General features: G+C 44.5%; 1 protein-coding gene and 1 pseudogene across 1 annotated transcript; both read right to left on the reverse strand.

Annotated features, from left to right (window-relative positions):
• Positions 1-5,139: 5,139 nt before the first annotated feature.
• On the reverse strand, positions 5,140-8,471 carry LOC101782608 (14-3-3-like protein GF14-C). Its single transcript, XM_004973996.3, has 6 exons — positions 8,335-8,471; positions 6,851-7,263; positions 6,677-6,755; positions 6,402-6,524; positions 5,772-5,888; positions 5,140-5,656 (listed from the first exon to the last, which is right to left on the reverse strand). Exons 2-6 carry the CDS (start codon positions 7,240-7,242, stop codon positions 5,600-5,602), a joined length of 768 nt encoding a protein of 255 aa, XP_004974053.1. The 5' UTR covers positions 7,243-7,263; positions 8,335-8,471; the 3' UTR covers positions 5,140-5,599.
• A 1,372-nt stretch (positions 8,472-9,843) lies between these two features.
• LOC101771674 lies at positions 9,844-18,691 on the reverse strand (annotated as a pseudogene).
• Positions 18,692-20,052: the final 1,361 nt, after the last annotated feature.

The raw sequence follows: 20,052 nt of genomic DNA on the forward strand, positions 1-20,052 counted from the left end.
TCCATAGCCTGCGGATGCTGCGCAAATTTGTTGCATGATTTATCATTTCCTTTGTGCAGTGCAGTCGCGGTGCTGTTGCTTTTTAGCTTCACTAGTTGCATTCAATCTGTTTCAGCAAACGTTGTAGTATATCCAAAAACGGCAAAGTGCAGGGCAACCCCTCTTCCCTTGTTTCGTCTTCTGCTTGAAATTTAGGAGGCCTAGTTTCAAAGCCGATGCTGACGCAATGCCGATCAGCGGCGAGCACGCCGCCGTCCCCCTCCCTCCCCACCTCGTCGACGGCATCCTGTGGTACGTGAGCGCGCTCGAGTACGTGAGCGCGCTCGACTCCGCGCGCCTCGCCGCCGTCTGCAGGTTGTGAGCCCGCATCGCCTCCCGCGCGGCTGGCCGGCCCCGCGTTGCACGTGTTCGCGTTCAGGTCCACGGGCACCCACCGCCGCGGCGAGACCATCGCCGTGCCGCTGGGCGGGGACGCCACCGCCTCCTCCCTCCACGGTGGCGCGCGCGAGGCGCCGGCGCACCGGGCGCTGCGGCGGGTGACCTGCAAGACGGAGTGTGCGGGCGCCACGGCGGGCGGCCGCCTCGTCCTCGCCAACACGCGGCGCGCCGTCCTCTTCAACCCGGCGATCGGCACCTTCCGGCGGATCAAGAAGGTCCCGTCGGCCCCATGCCGGTGGCCCCCCTCGACGCCTTCGGCGACTCCTTCCTCGCCGGCTGGAACGAGGTCGGCGTCTGGCGGGCGGAGGACGACAAGTGGACGGTGCGCCACGTCGGCTACGCCGAGTCGCTGCGCATGGTGGCGCTCTGCGGCGGCGGCGTGTCCGCGCTGGACACCGAGGGATACGTGTTCAGGATCGAGTTGCCGACGGTCTACACCACGAAGGTCGCCGCGCCGAGCCTGCGTGACAAGCACCACATGGCCCTGGCCGGCGCCGTCGAGAAGGGCCACCTGGTCGAGGCCTGCGGCGAGGTCCACAGTCCACTGGGGATTGTAATGGCGAAAGGTTGGAGAAGAAGGTCATGCGCAGACGGAGGAACGTTGGCCGCAGGCTCGGCGGTGGCCGGGGCTGAGCCAGCGAGGTCGATGGTGGCGGAGCCGCGCGGCGGAGGTGCTGCAGATCTGCTGCAGGGGCTGGAAGAGCGCCGCCCGGCGCAACCACGAGTGGAGGCTGCGTAGTAAGAAGGTAGGAGGCATGGAGGGGGAGCTGGTTGCCGTGGAACGGTGCTGGTGGCGGCGGCCGAGCCACTCACTGCACAGGCGGGTTCTTGAGGAAGAAGATGGCAGAGTCAAAAGCCGGCGGAGCTTTTTCAAAACACCCCCTGGTTTGGATCCAAATTGGGGGATTATGTGCAAATATTGGTTGCACTATTTTCAAATAGGACCCTAATATGGGTCGCGATCAATAATCGCGATCCAAATTAGGGGCTTTATGTAAAACTTGGTTTTATCCTTTTCAAATAGGATCCTAGTTTGGATCGCGACTAATAATCGCGATCCGATTTTTTTCAAAAAGATCCCTATTTGTTTACAAATCAATCCCTCCGACGAATCGCCGGTTCCGCCCTGCCGCCGCCGGCGGCAGCGGCGACTGAGAAACCAGCCGTCGCTTACGGAAGCCCGTTTCATGGCGTTCCTCCACTGATTAACCTCATCGCGCCTCCACTTCATCTCCTTTCTGACTGCAATGGCAAGCATGGAGCCCCTGATTGAAGAGGATACGACGAGTCCTACGACATGACCCTGCCGCAGTGATCCATATATGCTTCTAAGGCGATCTCAACCTGCAATCGCAACTCCCAGCAATCGCCAGGATGGCAGCGGAGCCCATCGTATCCGCCACGGCGGCGTCGTTCCGGCGGCCGATTCCGCCGCCGTGCTTCGACTACCGGGCGGCCCTGCTCGCTTACGCGCGCCGCCGCCGCAGGTAACCCGGCGCTGGCCGCGCTGGTCGAGTCCGCGCCCTCGTGCGCGTTCCGCGGCGGCGGTTCGGCCCGGTCCCGGCGTGGCGCCCGCCGGACTTCCTCGGCACCTCGCACCTCTCCCCGGAGTCCGTCGCCGACGTCGAGGTCGAGCGCGTCCTCCGTGCTGTCGAGCCCGATAACGTCGTCGTCGAGCTCTGCCGGAGCAGGCAAGAACTCGGTACACTTGACTGGCTCGATTAACGATGGCCATTTCTTGCTCTGGAGCTAATTGATGCCGTTGCAGAGTCCTCACTGCAGAGCTGGGATTATGCATGTGTCCACCCAAATCCAACATGTTCTCTCGGTGGCGCCATGTTCTTCGGTGCAGTCAACCAAAGCATCAACCTGGGTGGGTAGCATAGCATCCTCCCCAGAGATTGTCACTGGTCATCAGCCATGGAGCCAACTGAGACCTGCTAATATGCTGCAGGTGGACAGAGTGCTCTAGATCTGCGTTTGCTCCTCGCTGTTTTCTCTTCAAAGATTTCTTCCGGCGTGAACCGGCCATTTGGGGAGGAGGTGATTCCTCATGGAATTGTAGCCTGTAAGTTTCTTCATAAAGCTATGAGAAAATACAGTAGCTCAATTCTGGTGCTGCATCTTCTGTCAGTTTCGAGCAGCTAGAGAGGTGTCTGAAGATATTGGCGCTCAGCTTGTTCTTGGGGATTGCCAATTGAATTAACTGTATGTGGATGACTATCTGTGCACCTCTCGACCTGTGCGCTTTCTCCATGAATGATCTTGTCATCAAGGGCATGCTCACTTGATCAGCCATGGGAAGAATACAGAGGAGCTGGATAGTGTCATGTTGATGTCAGTGCCCTGGCCTTTGTGGCATTGGTTAACCCAGAGATTTCCGTGCATGGAGTGTTTAAGCACTGGCAGGAGCAACCATGCTGTCCATCACCTCTGCCACTGGTTGAATGTTCATCGGAGTGCAGAGAAATTCAGAAACTAGTGAATCACCATCGGAGTACGAATTCCTTGCGGTAGTTTTTTTTTTTGAAAAAAAATGCTTTTGCGATTAATTCCTTGCAATAGAGTTTGTGAAGTGTCAACATGTATGAAGGCGTGAACACCTTCGAGTGCACGACGTCAGTGAGGTTGAAGCCGATGGAGAAGTTCCGGACGAGACCCGTGGGACGGCGGCGGAGTCACGCGTTCAGGGCCTGCAAACCACTTCCAACGCAACGGTCCGGTCGCCGGTCGGCGACGGAGGAGAAGGGTCCCGACGAGCGCCGGAGGTGGAGGAGGCACACGTCCCAGTCCTGGAGCAGAAGGCCTCGCCGGCGCCGAGCGTAGCGCCGGCGGTTGCCGTCGCAGCACGGTCGTCTCCTCCTTCCTTAGTACTCATCCATCCCAAATTGTAAGTCATTCTAAGAATTTTGGAGAGTCAAAGTATCCAAATTTTTTACTAAGTCACTCCTCCATCCCAAATTATAAATTATTCCAAAAATTTTGAAGAATCAAAATATCTCAAGTTTGATCAAATTTTTTACTAAGTTTGACCATCTAGCCGTGAGCAGCTTCCTAGCGAGTGGGCTGAGCTGATTGGGCCGGCTGTTGGCCCATATAACACTCACGGCCGCCTTCGTCAGGTCGAATCTCTACCGCTTAGTTTGGATTCAACGGCTAGGATGACCCTCGACCCGGACGGTAAATGAAATACCGTCCACCCCGGGCGGTATATGGAGTACCGTCCAGGCGTCCACCCCAACCAGCTGCCGCTCGCCACGGCCGCCGCGCTTCCTCCGCCGTCGGCGCTCGCCGGCGGTCGGGACGGCGTCAGTGCGCGCGCGCTGGGCGCAAAGGAAAGGCGCGCGCACACCAGACATCAGAGGTGGAACCGAAGTGGAGGGCGCCGAGTGGGCGACCGCGGCCGATGCGCAGGCTGTCTGCACCGCCGCGCCGCGCGTACCCGGCGGCGCCGGATGGCAAGGGCTGGGTACAACGCCGCAGCACACCGCCCTCTTCTCCAACCACCGGTGGAGCCACACAAAGATGCTCGTGTAAAAGTCTCTAATTCAATAAAAGGAGTTGTGTCCCACTCTGGATTATCCAAATCCAAGTACATGGCTGTTAAATTTCCCAGAAAATATAGTGCAGGGCCAGATAGTTTGTTGTTACTTAAATATTGCAGAGCATGAAGCTGGGACAGTTCTTTCAGGTATTTCACCTGAAAATTCATTGGATCTTAAATTCGAGCTGAAGTACAGTTGATCTCTCCATGACCGCCACGGCGCCACCCGCTCTATTCCAAACTTGGGATACATCTCAACTGCTGCTAGCATTGACGGGTTGCTGCCAATTGCAGATCAGGAGACGAATTGTGCCAGTAGAATGTTAAAACTGCAATCAAATGCTAATCATATATCTTTGGTGGCCTGTTGGTGTGTATGAGTATGTGCTCACATCAGGAGGAGCACTGGAAAAGCATGGTGTCTGGAATTGAATTGTTGGAAGATTTCGGTGTATTGAACGTGTTCAGCCTGAGAACGGCGACAAGCTGGTTATAGTCAGATCATTTTATTTGGCCCAGTGAATCTGGTAGCTGACAACTTGAGCTGTGCACAGATTGACATTCAGATGGTCAATGATGCAGGGGTATCAATTTCCAAGCAAAACTGGTCGGGGACCCTTGTTAGTTTTTAAGGTGTTGCTCATTCTAAATATTTTTTATACTCCTATTTGTTATCAACAAATGCGTGTACTGTCAAAAGAAAACAGCTGGCAGAAGAAATATTTTGAGGCAAGAACAGTTTTCATTTTCAGTTCATGAGAATTTTCAGCTGGCAGAAGAAATATAGCTTCGTTTTGCTTTTTCCAGACAAATTGACAAATTAAGAGTGGTAAAAAAAATTCTAATAAATACCATTCACTAAACCTGTCTTATACATGAGCACGTGATCTGTCTATAGCATTCATGTAGTAGGCTGGTAGTGATCTGTCTATAGCAAACTGTCTGTGTTAAGCTGTCCGAAACGTCAAATAATCAAGGACGGAGGTAAGTACTCAAAATACTCTAGATACCTACCAATGATGGAGGATTTTTAAGGAATCCTGCACGTTGCAGACTTGATTTCTCCGAGCATTATTCTCCGATCGATCCGCCCGCCCGTCCGTCTGGTGGTTCGAAAAAGAGCTATGAAAACGCACCATTTATATTTAGCAGCAAGATCAAGTAACAGTTACAATGTTTTTGACTGGAATGGTTGCTCAGTGTTACGCTAAACAATTTAAGGGTTTACTAAACACCATTCGAATGATATGCCTGAGAAAAGGGCATCTCTAAGCTTGGTCGATTGAGCACAAAACGGCTGGCTTTGGTGACGAAATCACGTGATCAGGACGACCAGACGTGTTTGCCAAAGCAAAACGAGAGCATTGAACGATTGAAAGAAAGAACGCGGAACAGAACACAATAGCAACAAATTGCAACAGCAAAACAAGAAAGACGACTTCAATAGCATCAGTCCAAATGGACCCAGTGCCAACTAAAGCAATGGGGCTAATAATCCGACCACTACCAGCCTACTACATGAAGCTCGGAGTCAGGGAATCCATGGAGGAGCAAGGGCACGGCTTCGAGCAGCACAGGAAAAACATGCCGAACCATCCATCAAGGTTTACCAGGCTACTAAGCCTCACCAGCATCGCCCTTGGGGGCTTCTTTGCCCTCCTCAGCACCATCCTCCTGCCACCGAGAAATTCATATTATACATCCAGATCTATACTCCTCAGCACCATACTCCAGGAGTAGGCATCAATCATTCATTAAGACAAGCTCAAGTTTGGCAGTGCGGAGATACCGTGAGGTCGGAGGTCCAGAGGGTCAAGTTGTCCCTCAGGAGCTGCATGATCAAGGTGCTGTCTTTGTATGACTCCTCTCCAAGGGTGTCCAACTCAGAGATAGCCTCGTCAAATGCCTGCAAAGAATAGTATGTCATGTTGTATCATGCATTTGTAACACCTAGAAAATAAACTGTTCTACTAATTCCGTCTTCTCAATCAGGGGAAAATACTATGCAATTCTTCTAGCTTGATAGCTCATTATAGAAAAAACAATATTAAGAAATGTATGATGAAGAGAACTACTACTACTGCTAGCAAGGTTTTTACTGCTTCCTAGATTAGTATGCGTAGCAAATAAGCACCAAATGCCTATCATACCAACGTATGAAGAACCAAGCACTGTACCGAACAATGCAATATGTAATTATGTCACCATAGACAAGATGCACAACTGTTGCACTGAAACAGGACATCACAATCCAACTCAAACTAAAGCCCTACATGAGCCATCTGTTCTGATGAACTATGGAAGACATAACAAGTGCAATTTTGCATGTTTTATTCCAGACTAGATTCAAACAAATGAAACAAGATAATAACAACTCAGAAACTTGTACGACAAATCGAAAGATAAATGCAATACCTACCTGCTTTGCTAGGTTGCAAGCTTTGTCCGGAGAGCTCAGAATCTCATAATAGAACACTGAGAAGTTAAGTGCAAGTCCAAGCCTTATGGGATGGGTAGGTGCCAGTTCAGCCAGTGCAATATCCTATACATTTGCATGGCAAGTCACATTAAGAATATATCAGTCCAGTAGTCAACAAGTGAAAAACAATGGTCACTTGGAAATGATGGAAGAATACTATCACAGAAATAACAATCAAATGTAAGCAGGTTATGGAAGTGACAACATGGACCAACCTGAGCTGCCTTATAAGCCACCATTGTGCTCTCTGCAGATTCCTTCCTCTCAGTACCAGTCTTAAACTCAGCAAGGTACCTTTAATAAAAAAATAGAAAGTGAACAGTTAGTGTTGTAATTGCAAACTATATGGATTCAACTACACAAGACAACATAGCATCCCACTTCCTAACCTGTGATAATCACCCTTCATCTTGAGGTAGAACACCTTTGACTCTGCAGCAGTGGAGGAAGGCACAAGGTGCGAGTCAAGCAGCTTCAGGATACCATCACAAATATTGCTCAATTCAGCCTCAATCTTGCCACGGTATTCCTTGATCTGAGCGACATGTTCCTCGTTCTTGCGGGACTCCTCCTTCTGCTCAATGGAGGAGACAATGCGCCATGAGGCACGGCGAGCCCCAATCACATTCTTGTAAGCAACAGACAGGAGGTTACGCTCCTCAACGGTGAGCTCTTCCACATCTACGGTCTTAGCCACCTTCTCCATGTACTCAACCATCTCCTCGTACCGTTCTGCCTGCTCAGCCAGCTTGGCCATGTAGACATTCTCCTCCCGCGACATGTTGATCAAGAAATTGAGTTACTGCAATACCCAGAAAAAACACTGATGAGACAATTTCAAAAAGCCGGTAGAGACTATTATCTAAGCAGAATAACAACATGCAGTGATGCAGAAGGGCAATAGTAGCTAACTGAGATCAGAACAGACTCAGTTAATTCACAGTAGCTAACAACAAAAGATCATGCAATCACCAAACAAGCCTACAAACTTCATGAGCAAATAGCGAGAACATTGTAATTAGTTCCTGCAAAAAATATTTTCAATTATAACAAACCTTAATTTGATGTTCCCTAAATTTCACCTCTACTATATAAAACCCCAAAATGTGGGCAAATATCATTCGTCCATATGTTTTGACCTCCACCCTTATGGACCAAGGAAACATTAAATCTGATACCACTTGCATTACAGGATTCACTGGATCAGGGCAACCAAATGTCCAAATCCAACAATGATGACAATTATAACTCTACAAGAGGCTAACCCAAACAAGTCAGAACCCACAGAAGTATATTACCCCATCTTCCAATACCAGATCAACAAGTTTCCCCAGCATCATGAAGGCATTACCTCTCCGAACAAATCATACACGCCTAACATGCAAGCTAACGAGATATCCCACTTAATCATCGAGCAGCAACAGGACGAACTCAACTTAGATCCAGCAATCAGAGAACAGGCCCACATATACACCAGATCCCCTCCCCAGCACATGCACGGCCAAATCGACCGGACCAACAAGCTCGCATGCCCTTAACTAGTCCATCCATGATCCCAACCTCTCAAACACTAAGCTAAACAAAAAAAAAAAAATCCTCAGTTCCCGCATGACAATGCCAGCCAAATCGAGCGGATCTACGCTCCCCCACGCGCTCGGGATCTCAGATCTCGCGGATCAAAACCTAACGAGAACGCCCAGCAGCACCAGCGACAAGCAGATCTAGCCGCAGCACGTAACCGCGCCCGAAAAATTCAAACAAAAATGGGGGGAAACAACCCGTCGCCGCTCGCATCTCCCGCAACAGTACGGCGGGATCAACCGGGGATGAACATGAGCGTAAAAAGAAATTGAGGTGGGGGAGCTCCACTAACCCTAGCCTTCCGGGGGCGTGGCGGACGCGGGTCGTCTCGATGCGAGTGGCGCTGGGGAGGAGGAGGGGGACGGAGGGTGGACGGGGCGGCCGCCGCAGGGGGAGGTTTATATAGCTCGGAGGAATCGCGAAGCCGTGGTCAACGGCCCAATGAGGTGTGGACGCGTCGGTCTACAGGGCCCACCCGCAGCCTCACGGGTGGAAGACATCTGCGGATGGCATGTTCTGATGTTCAAATGTAGGGACAGATTCGGAGTGGGGCCAGCGTGTCATAGGGAATGGGAGGGGAAGCGCATGGATGCGATGGGCCCATGGAATATTCCATGGATCTGTCCCAACTCGGGTTTTATAATTTGTTTTCGTTGGATTAAAGTTCAAACTCTCATGTCAAAATGATTCTCCAATGGATTGACTTTTTTTAGAACTACTTCATCCAGTCATAGATAAGTGTCGTTGATCACATGACACTGTTATGATAAATTGAAAATTAATAAGCATTCAATTTGTGGACACAGGAATATAAAATATATGCAAGCAAAGTTATGACATATAACATTTTGAAACTAGTACTTTTGAAGGAGAATCTAGGCGTAATATTTTTTAAAGTTCATTCTAAATTCGAAAAATATTCAAAGATGTTATGATGTGATAACTGTACCCACCTGAAGCTTATTTGTGACACTGAGAACTGAGAACAATATGGCAGCAGTTGTTTGAAATTCATTCTTCAGGAATTTCATCGCATCCGTAAGCTTCATATCTTTGCTGAAATAAAATGGAGATGCTTTCATACATGAAAAAGAGATGGACCTAATAATCTGCAACGAAAAATAATTGAAAAACTCAACACAAGGTTGTTGGTTCAGTCAAGGTTCAGAAAATGCACCTAAGGTCAGACGTATCTTCTTGATCAAGAGCCTTGAGCTCATGCCAGCTCTTCCATTAATTCCCCTTCTTTAATGATATTTGCACAAATTTTCATCGATTAAAAAGCTAAAACTTTGATAATCAGTACTTACAATGAAAACTACAAGTATATAAACATGAAGAAGGAAGAAAGAATCAAGTGACAGAGAAGATCCAGATTCTGTTTCCTCAAATTAGCGAACATCCAATCGAATCATCATCCTAGTTCTTTCTTATTAAGATGGTCACATGTATCACAGTATCAGTGACTATGCATACCATTATACCAATGCAGTGTAGCAATAGAAGGGACTTGCACAAATCGTTGTACGTGCCACAAGTCTTTGTAGCAGTAGAACCTTTTGAACTCATAATGTATTTCCATCTGGCAGTGCAAAGATGAAGCTTGCAAGTTGCAAGCTAGTTATTCTGATCAACACAGATAAACGGAAAACTTGGGATCATCCTCCTGATCAGGACACCCACTAAGATCCAACTTTACAAAAAGGAAAACAGGAGCACTACAAATGGGAACTGATACACCATCAAAACATAGTTCAGATGCAGAAAAAGGAAGGCAACAGAGAAGCAGCAAAGGAATATCTCAGAGCCTCTTCAAAACGGGCTTTTTTGGATGCGTGGAAAGCTGGGCCTGCATGGCATCCACGAATGACTCTTCGTGACCCTGGAGCTAAACTTCCTTGAGGCTCGGGAGAGATGATAGCCCACGGATCCAATGCGATTCTTCTTTCAGAAGCAACAGCTCAAGCTTGGGCATTGCTCCTTCTTCAAACTCCACCAACCTGACTTCATTATCTACATAGTCCAGCTCCAGCACCATCAGACTCAGGAATGCCTCGGGATGGAAAGTGAGATGGGGCAGTCGCAGTTCATCATGGAATGACTTCGTCCACAGACCCAGAATGGCCAGGTTTGGTAGCTTGCCAATGGTTTGTATGGTGGCATCCATGTCCGTTAGCCAGGTATTATGTAGCTTCAACTTCACAAGATTCTGGAGCCTGCCAATCCATCCTGGCAATTCGACAAGATTGCCCACCAGCTTGAGGCCCTGGAGGTTTTCAGGAGGCGAGGACACTCCATCCAAGCAGCCATGTAAACCTGGCTTCCCTTCTGAGTGCAATGATAGTGATTCCATGGAGCTGAGATCAGCAAGGGCGGAACAAAACTCTTGACAGTTTTTCTTGTTGACGCCGGTAACTGCTAACTTGCGCAATCGGGTGAGCCCTCTTATGTCCTTTGTAAGGTGGCGTACTATCCCTTGTGTCTCTAAGCTGCAACCAGCTTCCAGTCTGAAAACAAGATTTTCCTCCACTGATTTTGATATACTGATTTCTCGCATGAGATCATGAACTTTACAAGAGTCAATTCCTTTCCTACTAGAAACTGATTGTTGAGATGGTAATATCATGCTCCTGTCAATGAGTTCCATAAAGTAGCTATCTGCTATTACCTCCATAGGCTTGCCACGTACCTCACTTGAGTAGCCTTCTGCAGTCCATCGGTGCACTAAACGTCTCCGGCTAATGTTGTAGTCTTCAGAAAAAATAGACAGATACAAGAAGCAATGCTTGAGGTGATAAGGTAAACCGTCGTAGCTTTGAATAAGGACATTTTTTATCATCTCAAGCTCTGAATTTATCTCTAATTCAGCACTAATATGCTCATTCAATTTTCTCCACTCCATGGGAGTTTTTGGCTGCTTTGCCAAGAAGCCACCTATGGTGACTATTGCAAGGGGAAGTCCATTACACTTTTTCAGAATTAATTTGGCCTCTTTAATCAATTCAGGATGCTTATCCAAATCTGGGGCTCCCTTAAATACCTGTAATAGATAAAATGTGGATCTTAAAGTACCCAAAATTTAAAGTATGTAGGTTTCCTTATTTATTCAGGAAAAGGCATTCTTACTCACTCAAAATATGAGTTTACCACCAAACTATTTTCATCTCATGTTACTCTCTGTGGAATAGTTTAGGACAAAATGAGATGGAAAAATGGTATTTGGGTTATCAGGACAACTGCAAATCTGCAATAGTTAGGAGATTAAAATGGACTTGTTCCTCTCTTTTTCCTTGAGAAAGTTCTCCCACATCCATAGTTGCAGTACTTTATAAATAGCTTCTTGATGAATATATGACAATTTAATTTAACAAATCTCTGTACTGAAAGCTTAGAAAGTTCAGATCAGCATGATACATAAGCACAATTGCACCTCTACTCAGCTATTCATACAAATGTAACTTGCACTTGTAAAAAAAGTATATTTTACTAGCTTGAACAATTTACTTTGTTCGCTTGGCACCATACAAAATTTCAACTCGTTTTTAAATAATTCAATATCGGACACTTCACCCCTGACCAGATTTTACAAGTTGGTCTGCTGACATCAAAATGGTTTTGACCCTGCAGAACTGACAGTGATGGCATGGGCAACAATGCCAGGATAATGAGGACGTGCTTTGACTGAACCAAGGGTAGCACAGGATAGAATGTGGAAAAGCTTCTATTGCTGGTGGAGCAGCAGGAATATCACTGGCGGCGGCAGATCTAGATGGAAAAACTGGCAGCAGATCTCAAATTTTTTGGGACTCGATTAACTGGCTTGGTCGCGTTCTAGACGTGTAGGCGATTTCACAATTTCTTCATCAGGATACCGAGAATGCAAGAATTGTCCAGAAGGGCGGCAATTCGCAGTCTGCATGCAGCCAGCAGTAGGTGCTGGCACTGGCGGTTTGGACATGTGTGTGCGCATAACATTAGGGTTCATAGGGTAAAAATTATGTCCACATCGATGCCACACTAGCACATCCAATCAGCACTAGTAAAAATAATCAATTCTGGCAAAACCATGTAAAACTAGGTGAGGCGATGAAGTGCCTGCTATTGAATAGTTCAGGGTAATAAACAAATCGAAATTCTGTATGGGATTAAAGCGGACAAACTGAATTGTTCGTGGTCTAAAATGGACCTTTTCTTACATTTTGAATAAAGCCATATATTCCCATGGATTTCACAAATACTAGCAACTGAAATAACTACTGTGCGATATCGAGTGTTGACGACCATATGACCACTATAAATCTATTGTGTACAGGTGTGCATGTAAGGCTTGAGCACATATAGTCATAGGGAGCGACAGTCACACTCCGTTCTAAATATCCTTGCTATTGGTAAGTATAGTGTTTATAAGGTAAAACATTATTGCATCGTTAGTCATATAATTACCTTTTTTGTAAAGAGGTCAAGTGCATCGTTGTCTTCTAGAACCTTGAGCATGATGTTTTCTTGTCTATTTGAACAATGCTTTGCAATATTCTCTTCCCTTGTAGTGACTATGATTTGACTCATACCCTCCAATGTAGGGAAACTTTGTATTATCAAATCCCATTCCACAGTGGAAGATAAATCATCAAGAACAATCAAGCACCTCTTTCCTTCCAAAAGCCTACTCAACTCTTTCTTCAACTCTTCAATTCTCATGGATTCTATTGCTTTTCTTGTGCCACGCCAAAAATCAATATTGTCCTTCTTATTAGAAGATTCTGTACCCTGTTTTGAGAGAAAAGAATCCGTATTTAGCTGCATAACTAGGCTCTTAAGGAACTCCTCAAGAATGAATGGGCGTGTAACAGTGACACAAGCACGCTTGTCAAACATGCAACTTATTAGTTCTTGGCTTTGGTAGACCTCTTTTACTAGCATAGTTTTGCCAATACCTCCCATTCCCCACTAAGAGATCACCCTATGCTGCCGGTCATTTTGACTCGAAATTATTAGACTGATAATTTCAGACTTTTCTTTCTTTCGACCGATGAACTGAGATTCCTCCAAAGCACCTGCAATTGTTCCACCACAAGTAAGGCCCCTTCTGACTACTTCGTCATTGGCGCCTACAGATTGATTCCCCGTAATTTCATCATTGGCGACTACAGAGTTGTCAGTATCGATTCTGGCTTCATTTGAGTTAGACCCTGGTCTTGTTAAGTTTGTTCTGCTTTGAGATACCTGAACGAGTACACACTGTTTTGCCACATTGTTAGTCTCGTTAATGCTTGTAATATATTACACTTTAAAAATGAGAAGCACGTAGAAACTACAGAATCAGCGTACAATCTGCAGCATGCATACATACTGACTAAATAGTATGAATTATAACTTATCAATAATTAATAAGCAAGTTACACGTCAATTAAATAATTCAAACTTTAGAAATTATCATAATTTGTTACATAATTGCAATGCATATTACATGGGCAGATCAAAATAACACTACTGGAGAAATCGCCTTTAGTACTGGTCCCAAACCCCCTCTAGTACCAGTTTTACAATCAGTATTGGCCATCCAGTACTAGTGGGGGGTCCTTTTGTACCAGTTCAAATAACCGGTACTAAATGGTACCCTTTAGTACCGGTTGGGCAACCGGTACTAAAGGGCCTGCCACGCCGCGCACGGGGGCAGCCTCATTAGTACCGGTTGGTATTCACCAACCGGTACTATTTTTTTTCTTTCTTTTATTATTTTCTGTTTCTTTATTGTATATTCGTATTTCGTATTTATTTCCTTTACGTATACTAGTTCTAATACGCTATTATATGTAAAGTTCTAGTTATGTTTAATATAACATTTGAGATAATATTATATATATATACACATATTGTGCATACACATATATAAATAATATTACGCATATTTATATATAGAAATACCGTGGATACACATATCGTATTTACTATTCTGAACCCGAGTCCGCTTCGTGCACTAGCTTCGATATGTCATTATGCAACTCCCCCCGCAGGATTTGCGACCTCCTCCAGAAGAAATCCACTTAATTGTTCTTGTATTGCCCTGAAAACTTCGGTGTCGAGGAGTTTTTCCTTCCTGGTCATCATCTGTGTCATTGGCAAATAAATTAGAAATACTTAATCTAAATTTGTTGAACAATTGAAACGTTTTTGAAGTATAAGCATATGATTTGAAATACTTAATCTTATTTTTCTAAGTATATAAATTTGGATTGGTTTTTGAAGTATAAGCATATGAATTGAAATACTTAATCTAATTTTTCTAAGTATATACACATGAACTGGTTTTTGAATTATAAGCATATGAATTGAAATACATAATAATATAATAGTATATACACATGGATTGGTTTTTGAAGTATAAGTATATGAATTGAAATACTTAATCTAATTTTTCTAAGTATATACACATGGATTGGTTTTTGAAGTATAAGCATATGAATTGAAATACTTAATCTAATTTTTCTTCACATTCTCGCAATCTTCCTTTGCATCTCGCAACACCTGACCTAGATCGTCGAGAGGACCTTCTGCCTCGCCCATCTTTTCTTCAGCCTCGCCCATTGGAGCATCTACAAAAGGCACTTCCTTAAATCCAGTTAGGAATGTTGTCATCTTCTTCTTCATCATTGTCATCATCCATCATAACTCCTCTTTTCCCGTGCTTGGTCCAAATAAAATACTTTGCCATGAATCCAGAACTGTATATGTGGGTGTGAATAGTCTTTCTAGATGAGTAATCCTTCTTATTTTTGCAATTTCTGCATGGACAACAAATGAAACCGGACAGCGGTTTGTTGGATTCTGCCTGATCAAGAAAATCACGCAAGCCATTAATGTACTCCATGAAACGTTTGTCGCGTTGTACATCCATTACCGATCCATCTACAAAATATCACAGATGGATTGGTTTTTGAAGTATAAGCATATGAATTGAAATACTTAATCTAATTGTTCTGAGTATATACACTTTGGAATAGTTTTTTAAGTATAAGAAAATGAATTGAAATACTTAATCTAATTTTTCTAAGCATATACACATGGATTGGTTTTTGAAGTATAAGCATATGAATTGAAATACTTAATCTAATTTTTCTAAGTATATACACATGGATTGGTTTTTGAAGTATAAGAAAATGAATTGAAATACTTAATCTAATTTTTCTAAGTATATACACATGGATTGATTTTTGAAGTATAAGATTGAAGTACAAGCAAATGAATTGATTTTTGTAGAATATACACATGAACTAATTTATTGTTGAGAATTTTGTATACGTACGGTTAATTCATGTTTGGTGATACAATTCGGATCCACAAAGTTGTGGATGAAGTCACAAACGTAGTATCCACATAAATTAGTATCCTCCTACTATCTCGAACACTATATATATATGGGAAAAAAGTTATGAAATATTTGTTGTGTTAAAGGAAGTGTCACGAGATGTGAAAATTCAACACATAACGGGAAATCTGTCTTCCAAACAAGTTGCTCCTTGAAATCACCCGTGTGAGTTTAACGGAATCGAGCCTAGGATTTGTTCAGAGCGTTCATTATGTCAGTGTATTTTTCTTTTGGTTTGCTCAAAGAGTCAAAGACATACACGAAGCTCCAAGCGGGCACAATAATAAGGAGTGCCCAATGGAACATGTACATCCAAATTGAAGCTAGTTAGTATTATGTTTAACTGCAAGTTAGGAAAAGAAAGAGATGGGAAAAACGCTCACTCGAAGTTCTATGGTAGTAATATGTACTTCTGGTCCCAATGCTTGTCGAGGAACTTAAATATATTCTTCGTGGTCCGATTTGGTTTATCCCTTAGATTATCCTAGAAAATAATTGAGGGGTCCATGAAGCCTATGTCATGATATCCCATCTTGCGACAAGTTTGAATCTCCATCCTGCATACAAAATTGAATAGGAGTTAAGACATTGCAAATTGACCTAAGCGGGGATTTTGATGTTAGAGGAATATACTAAAGACTTACAGGACCCAACAACTAATCAGTGACTTGTCTAGTGCATCTTGATTGTATAGCATATACATTTCGGACATTTCCACCATGGAAGTAATGTTGATCACCAACGTGAACTTCCATCACGATCAAACCATTTGTTGTAGCCTCCATGTACCATTTGTGCAGCTTGTACATCTTCGTTGGGAGATATTTCACCAAGCGCGGCCACATGAGCTCTTTACCATACTCATATTTCCATTTAGCAGGCACAGGGAGCATTGGGATGGCATCCTCCCCTCAAAGTTGTGCTGCTGTCAGATTAGTATCTTTACTGAATTCCAGCAGGCTCTTTTCAAACCAGAAAGCACCACAAGCGGGGCAACCAATTTGTTGGATTGCTGTCGGAGTTGAGCAATAGATTTCCCACTTCTCTGCCTCTTCTGAGCTGCCTGCTTTGTTATCTACCTGTCGTAATCAGATTGCGGAGGTTTCTCTAGCTTTTTCCTTTGCTCCTCCTCCATTCTTCTGATGAAAGACCGAAGCTTCCGCTTATCCAGTGGTGGCTCTGAATTTTGTTTCTTCCTCCATGCTTCATTACAAGCCTCTCTCCATTTTTCATACTCAGTAGCCGCTGCAGCCTTGGACTCCTCATATGTCATATCATAAGATAATTTCTTAGCTGATGCCTTCTCCTTCTGCTTCTTCTGCTTCTTCTTAGGAGGTGGAGGAGGAACTAAACGCTTCTTCATAGGAGGGGGAGGTGGACTCATGCTTGGATCCCTTTCTAGTACTGGACTCATGCTAGGAGACCTGTGTGGTAGTGAAGAGGGTGCCCTGGTAGATGGTGTAGGTGATCTTTCCCTTGAGCCTTGAGGAGATAATCCTAAGGTCGGGGGATTCGGCTGCGTGATCCTTATGAAGCACTTGGACCACTGAATCCAACCACGGATAGTTTCTCCTAAATTCTTTTCCCCGTCACCTCCAGGGATCTCTAGTTCCAGGTCCTCCCAACCGTCGACCACTCGGTCCACCCCAACTTTGGCATAGTGACCTTGAATCTCCACGCCATGTAGTGTTTGGCCTTGCTCAGCCACACCATAAGCCACCACTATGAGCTTGTTTCTCACGGGAGTAACAAGCTCACAAGGGGCTCTCCCTGTGATGTCGTCCAAGGGGTGGTGTTCCTCAATGATGTTATGGGATCCTCCAGCTGCGGCTTCAATGGATCCTCCAGCTGCGGCTTTCGTGGAAAAGACACTTCTTCGACGTTGAGTCAGGCTTACATCGACATGTGGCCCTGATGCTGCAGCAACTGCTTGTTCACTGGCTTGTTTGCTCAGAGCTAGGGCCACACGCTGGTCTATTATTTCCGCCATTCTTGCCTGTGATGCTGCTACTTGTTCTTGCAGCTCTCGCAGCTATCGTGTTTGGTCGGCCTTGCTTCTTTGGCAACTTCTATATGATTCAATGTGCTCACAAAAGGCATACTTCCATGGAATGAGTCCTTTGCCTCAGCATCATCTAGGGTGTTCGGGATTTTGAAGTGCCATTGTGAGCTCGTCCCTCTCTCGATCAGGCACGAAGGATCCATCGGCTTGTTTTCTTGACTAAGTCATCAAGTCTAGTAGCTGTTTCTCTTATTTCATTGCCGAACACAATTGATCCATTCAGGATTGAGCCTGCTACCATGAGCATAAAACTAATTCTTTGCTCGCTCAGGCCATTTGAGAGTATATGGTACTATTCTCCTAGCAATTAGTCATCTTCCATCCTTTGCCATTTCACGACCCCAGACTTGTAACCTCCTATCCCAAGATGATGGAAGTATTGCTTCTTCTGGGCATTGCTGTTGTTGGTTAGAGTTGACGACTAGCTCTTGCTCGACTCGTTGAACTGTACAAAGGAATCCCAGTGATCCCTTATCTTCAGGTGCTTATTGAAATTAGGTGCAAGCCCCTTCTTTATGTTAGTTCAAGTTTTTCTTGTATGTTTGAAACACAATTGCACCCTTCTTCAAGCCCCATTCTTTCACTTTGTCTTCGTCTACATTTTTGAACGTGAAGTTTTCTTTTACTTGTTCCCATAACATAGCCTTCTCTCGGTCAGGTACATAAAGGAGCGGGTTTGTGCCAACCGGGATGTTGTCAGGTTTTTTCCAATTCTGAAAGTTGATTGGGATGTTATCTCTGATAAGGAACCCAATATTATTCACCAACTTTGTCTTAGCTTTGGCAGGAGCAATCGGTTCACCATCTCTAGCAATTTCTGTGATGATCATACGACCCTTAGCCTTCTTGTTCTTGCCTCGTTTCTTTTGAGGCCTGCTGCTCGATCCAGATGGCTAAAAAACAACAATTGAAAGGTTGCGTGATTGGAATGTTGCGTGATGATATTTCTTTTGATAAGAAGAGAATTCAAATAATGTTTACATATAATACTTGGTATACCTTGCCTTGTTGCCCATCATTGCCTTCCTCGGCAACTGGTTGCTCCATATTGCCTGCATCGGCAATTGGTTGCTCCTCGATGCCATCACCAGCCAGGTTGAGGTAGATGTCAGTCTGGCTGTGATCGTTCTCTTCATTTGGTTGATTGCCGCCTTCAACAATTATCTCATACATGAGCTCCAGAGCTTTTTGAGAGTCACGCTCGTCGTTTGATCGTGCCATTGTAACTAGTATAATATAAAAGGGTGACTAAAAAAGAATTAAACACTTATACAATTGGTTGAAATAAATAAATGACTAAATAAATAACAATTTGTAATAGCATATAAAATATAACACTTATACAAAAAGAATTAAACACTTATACAATTGGTTGAAATATATAAATGACTAAATAAATAACAATTTGTAATAATATGTAACATGGCATGTTGTACAATTTACAATTCATAAATTTTTCCCACAATTTACAATTAACAAGTTTTTCCAACAATAAATAGAATGAAACACTGCTAGAAAATGACAATAAAAATGGAATGAAACACTGCTAGAAAATAACACCAAAAATAGAATGATACAATTATACAATAATTGAATGAACAAAAATATTACAGTGATTTGCACTTTTCTTAATTTTCTATGATTTTCTAGCTATTTTCAAGATTTTTTACAATAATGATGGCCCAGAGGATTTGTCGGTAATTTCTAAGTACTTCTATTCATGGGAGAAATCAATTCTAAAAAAGTAAATGGCACGATTTTAATTTCTAAGTATTCCAATTTTCTATAATTTCTAGATACTCCAACAATTTTCTTGCTATTCCACAAATAAAAAAAATGGCATGATTTCCAACACTTATACAAATTTTCTGCAATTTTTTATATAATTTCCTACAATTTCTAGATAATTTTCTATAATTTTGTAGCTATTTTCAACGTTTTTGTACAATAATGACGTCACAGCGGATTTCTCGGTAATTTCTAAGTATTTCAATTCATGGGTTAAATCAATTCTAAAAAATAAATGGCATGATTTCAATTTCTAAGTATTTCAATTTTCTATAATTTCTAGCTACTCCAACTATTTTCTAACAAATTTTTAACTATTCTCTAACAATTTTCTACAATTTAAGGAAAAAAATATTGATGAAGTCACGGCGGCCGTGGGCTTACATCAGCGCCAAGAGCCCGCGGCCGCCGCGAGCTTGGCGGTGTCGGGGAGTCGGCGAGGCAGCGAGGGTGGCGGCGTCGGCGAGGGGAGATGGAGGTGGGGCGCGGGACCGGCGTCAGGGGCGGGGCGGGGCATCGGGGGTGCCAGGGTATCGTCGGAGGCGGGATGGTGTCGGGCCGGGGCCGAGGAGCGCGTCATCGGGCGAGGTGGCGTCTAGGGGTGGTGACGGAGGCGGCGGTGGTCACGATGGAGAGGCGGTGGTCGGCGGCAGATCGCGTCGCGAGATCGACGTGAGGAGGAAGACGATGCGGAGCACTACTGTAGTGAAAATGGCTAGAGCCCCTCTAGTACCAGGTGTAAACAAATTGGTAGGTTCATGTTTATTAGATATACACTATAAAAATATCAGATG

This window comes from Setaria italica, chromosome VI, assembly GCF_000263155.2.
Source record: "Setaria italica strain Yugu1 chromosome VI, Setaria_italica_v2.0, whole genome shotgun sequence".
Classification (NCBI taxonomy): domain Eukaryota; kingdom Viridiplantae; phylum Streptophyta; class Magnoliopsida; order Poales; family Poaceae; genus Setaria; species Setaria italica.

Excerpts from the sequence above, each read along its gene's own strand:
- LOC101782608 (XM_004973996.3), bottom strand. The coding sequence starts at position 7,242 with ATGTCGCGGGAGGAGAATGTCTACATGGCCAAGCTGGCTGAGCAGGCA. Across the intron at positions 6,756-6,850 it reads ATGAAGGGTGATTATCACAG|GTACCTTGCTGAGTTTAAGA; the intron begins GTTAGGAAGTGG and ends TTTTTATTAAAG. Across the intron at positions 5,889-6,401 it reads CTTGCAACCTAGCAAAGCAG|GCATTTGACGAGGCTATCTC; the intron begins GTAGGTATTGCA and ends TATTCTTTGCAG.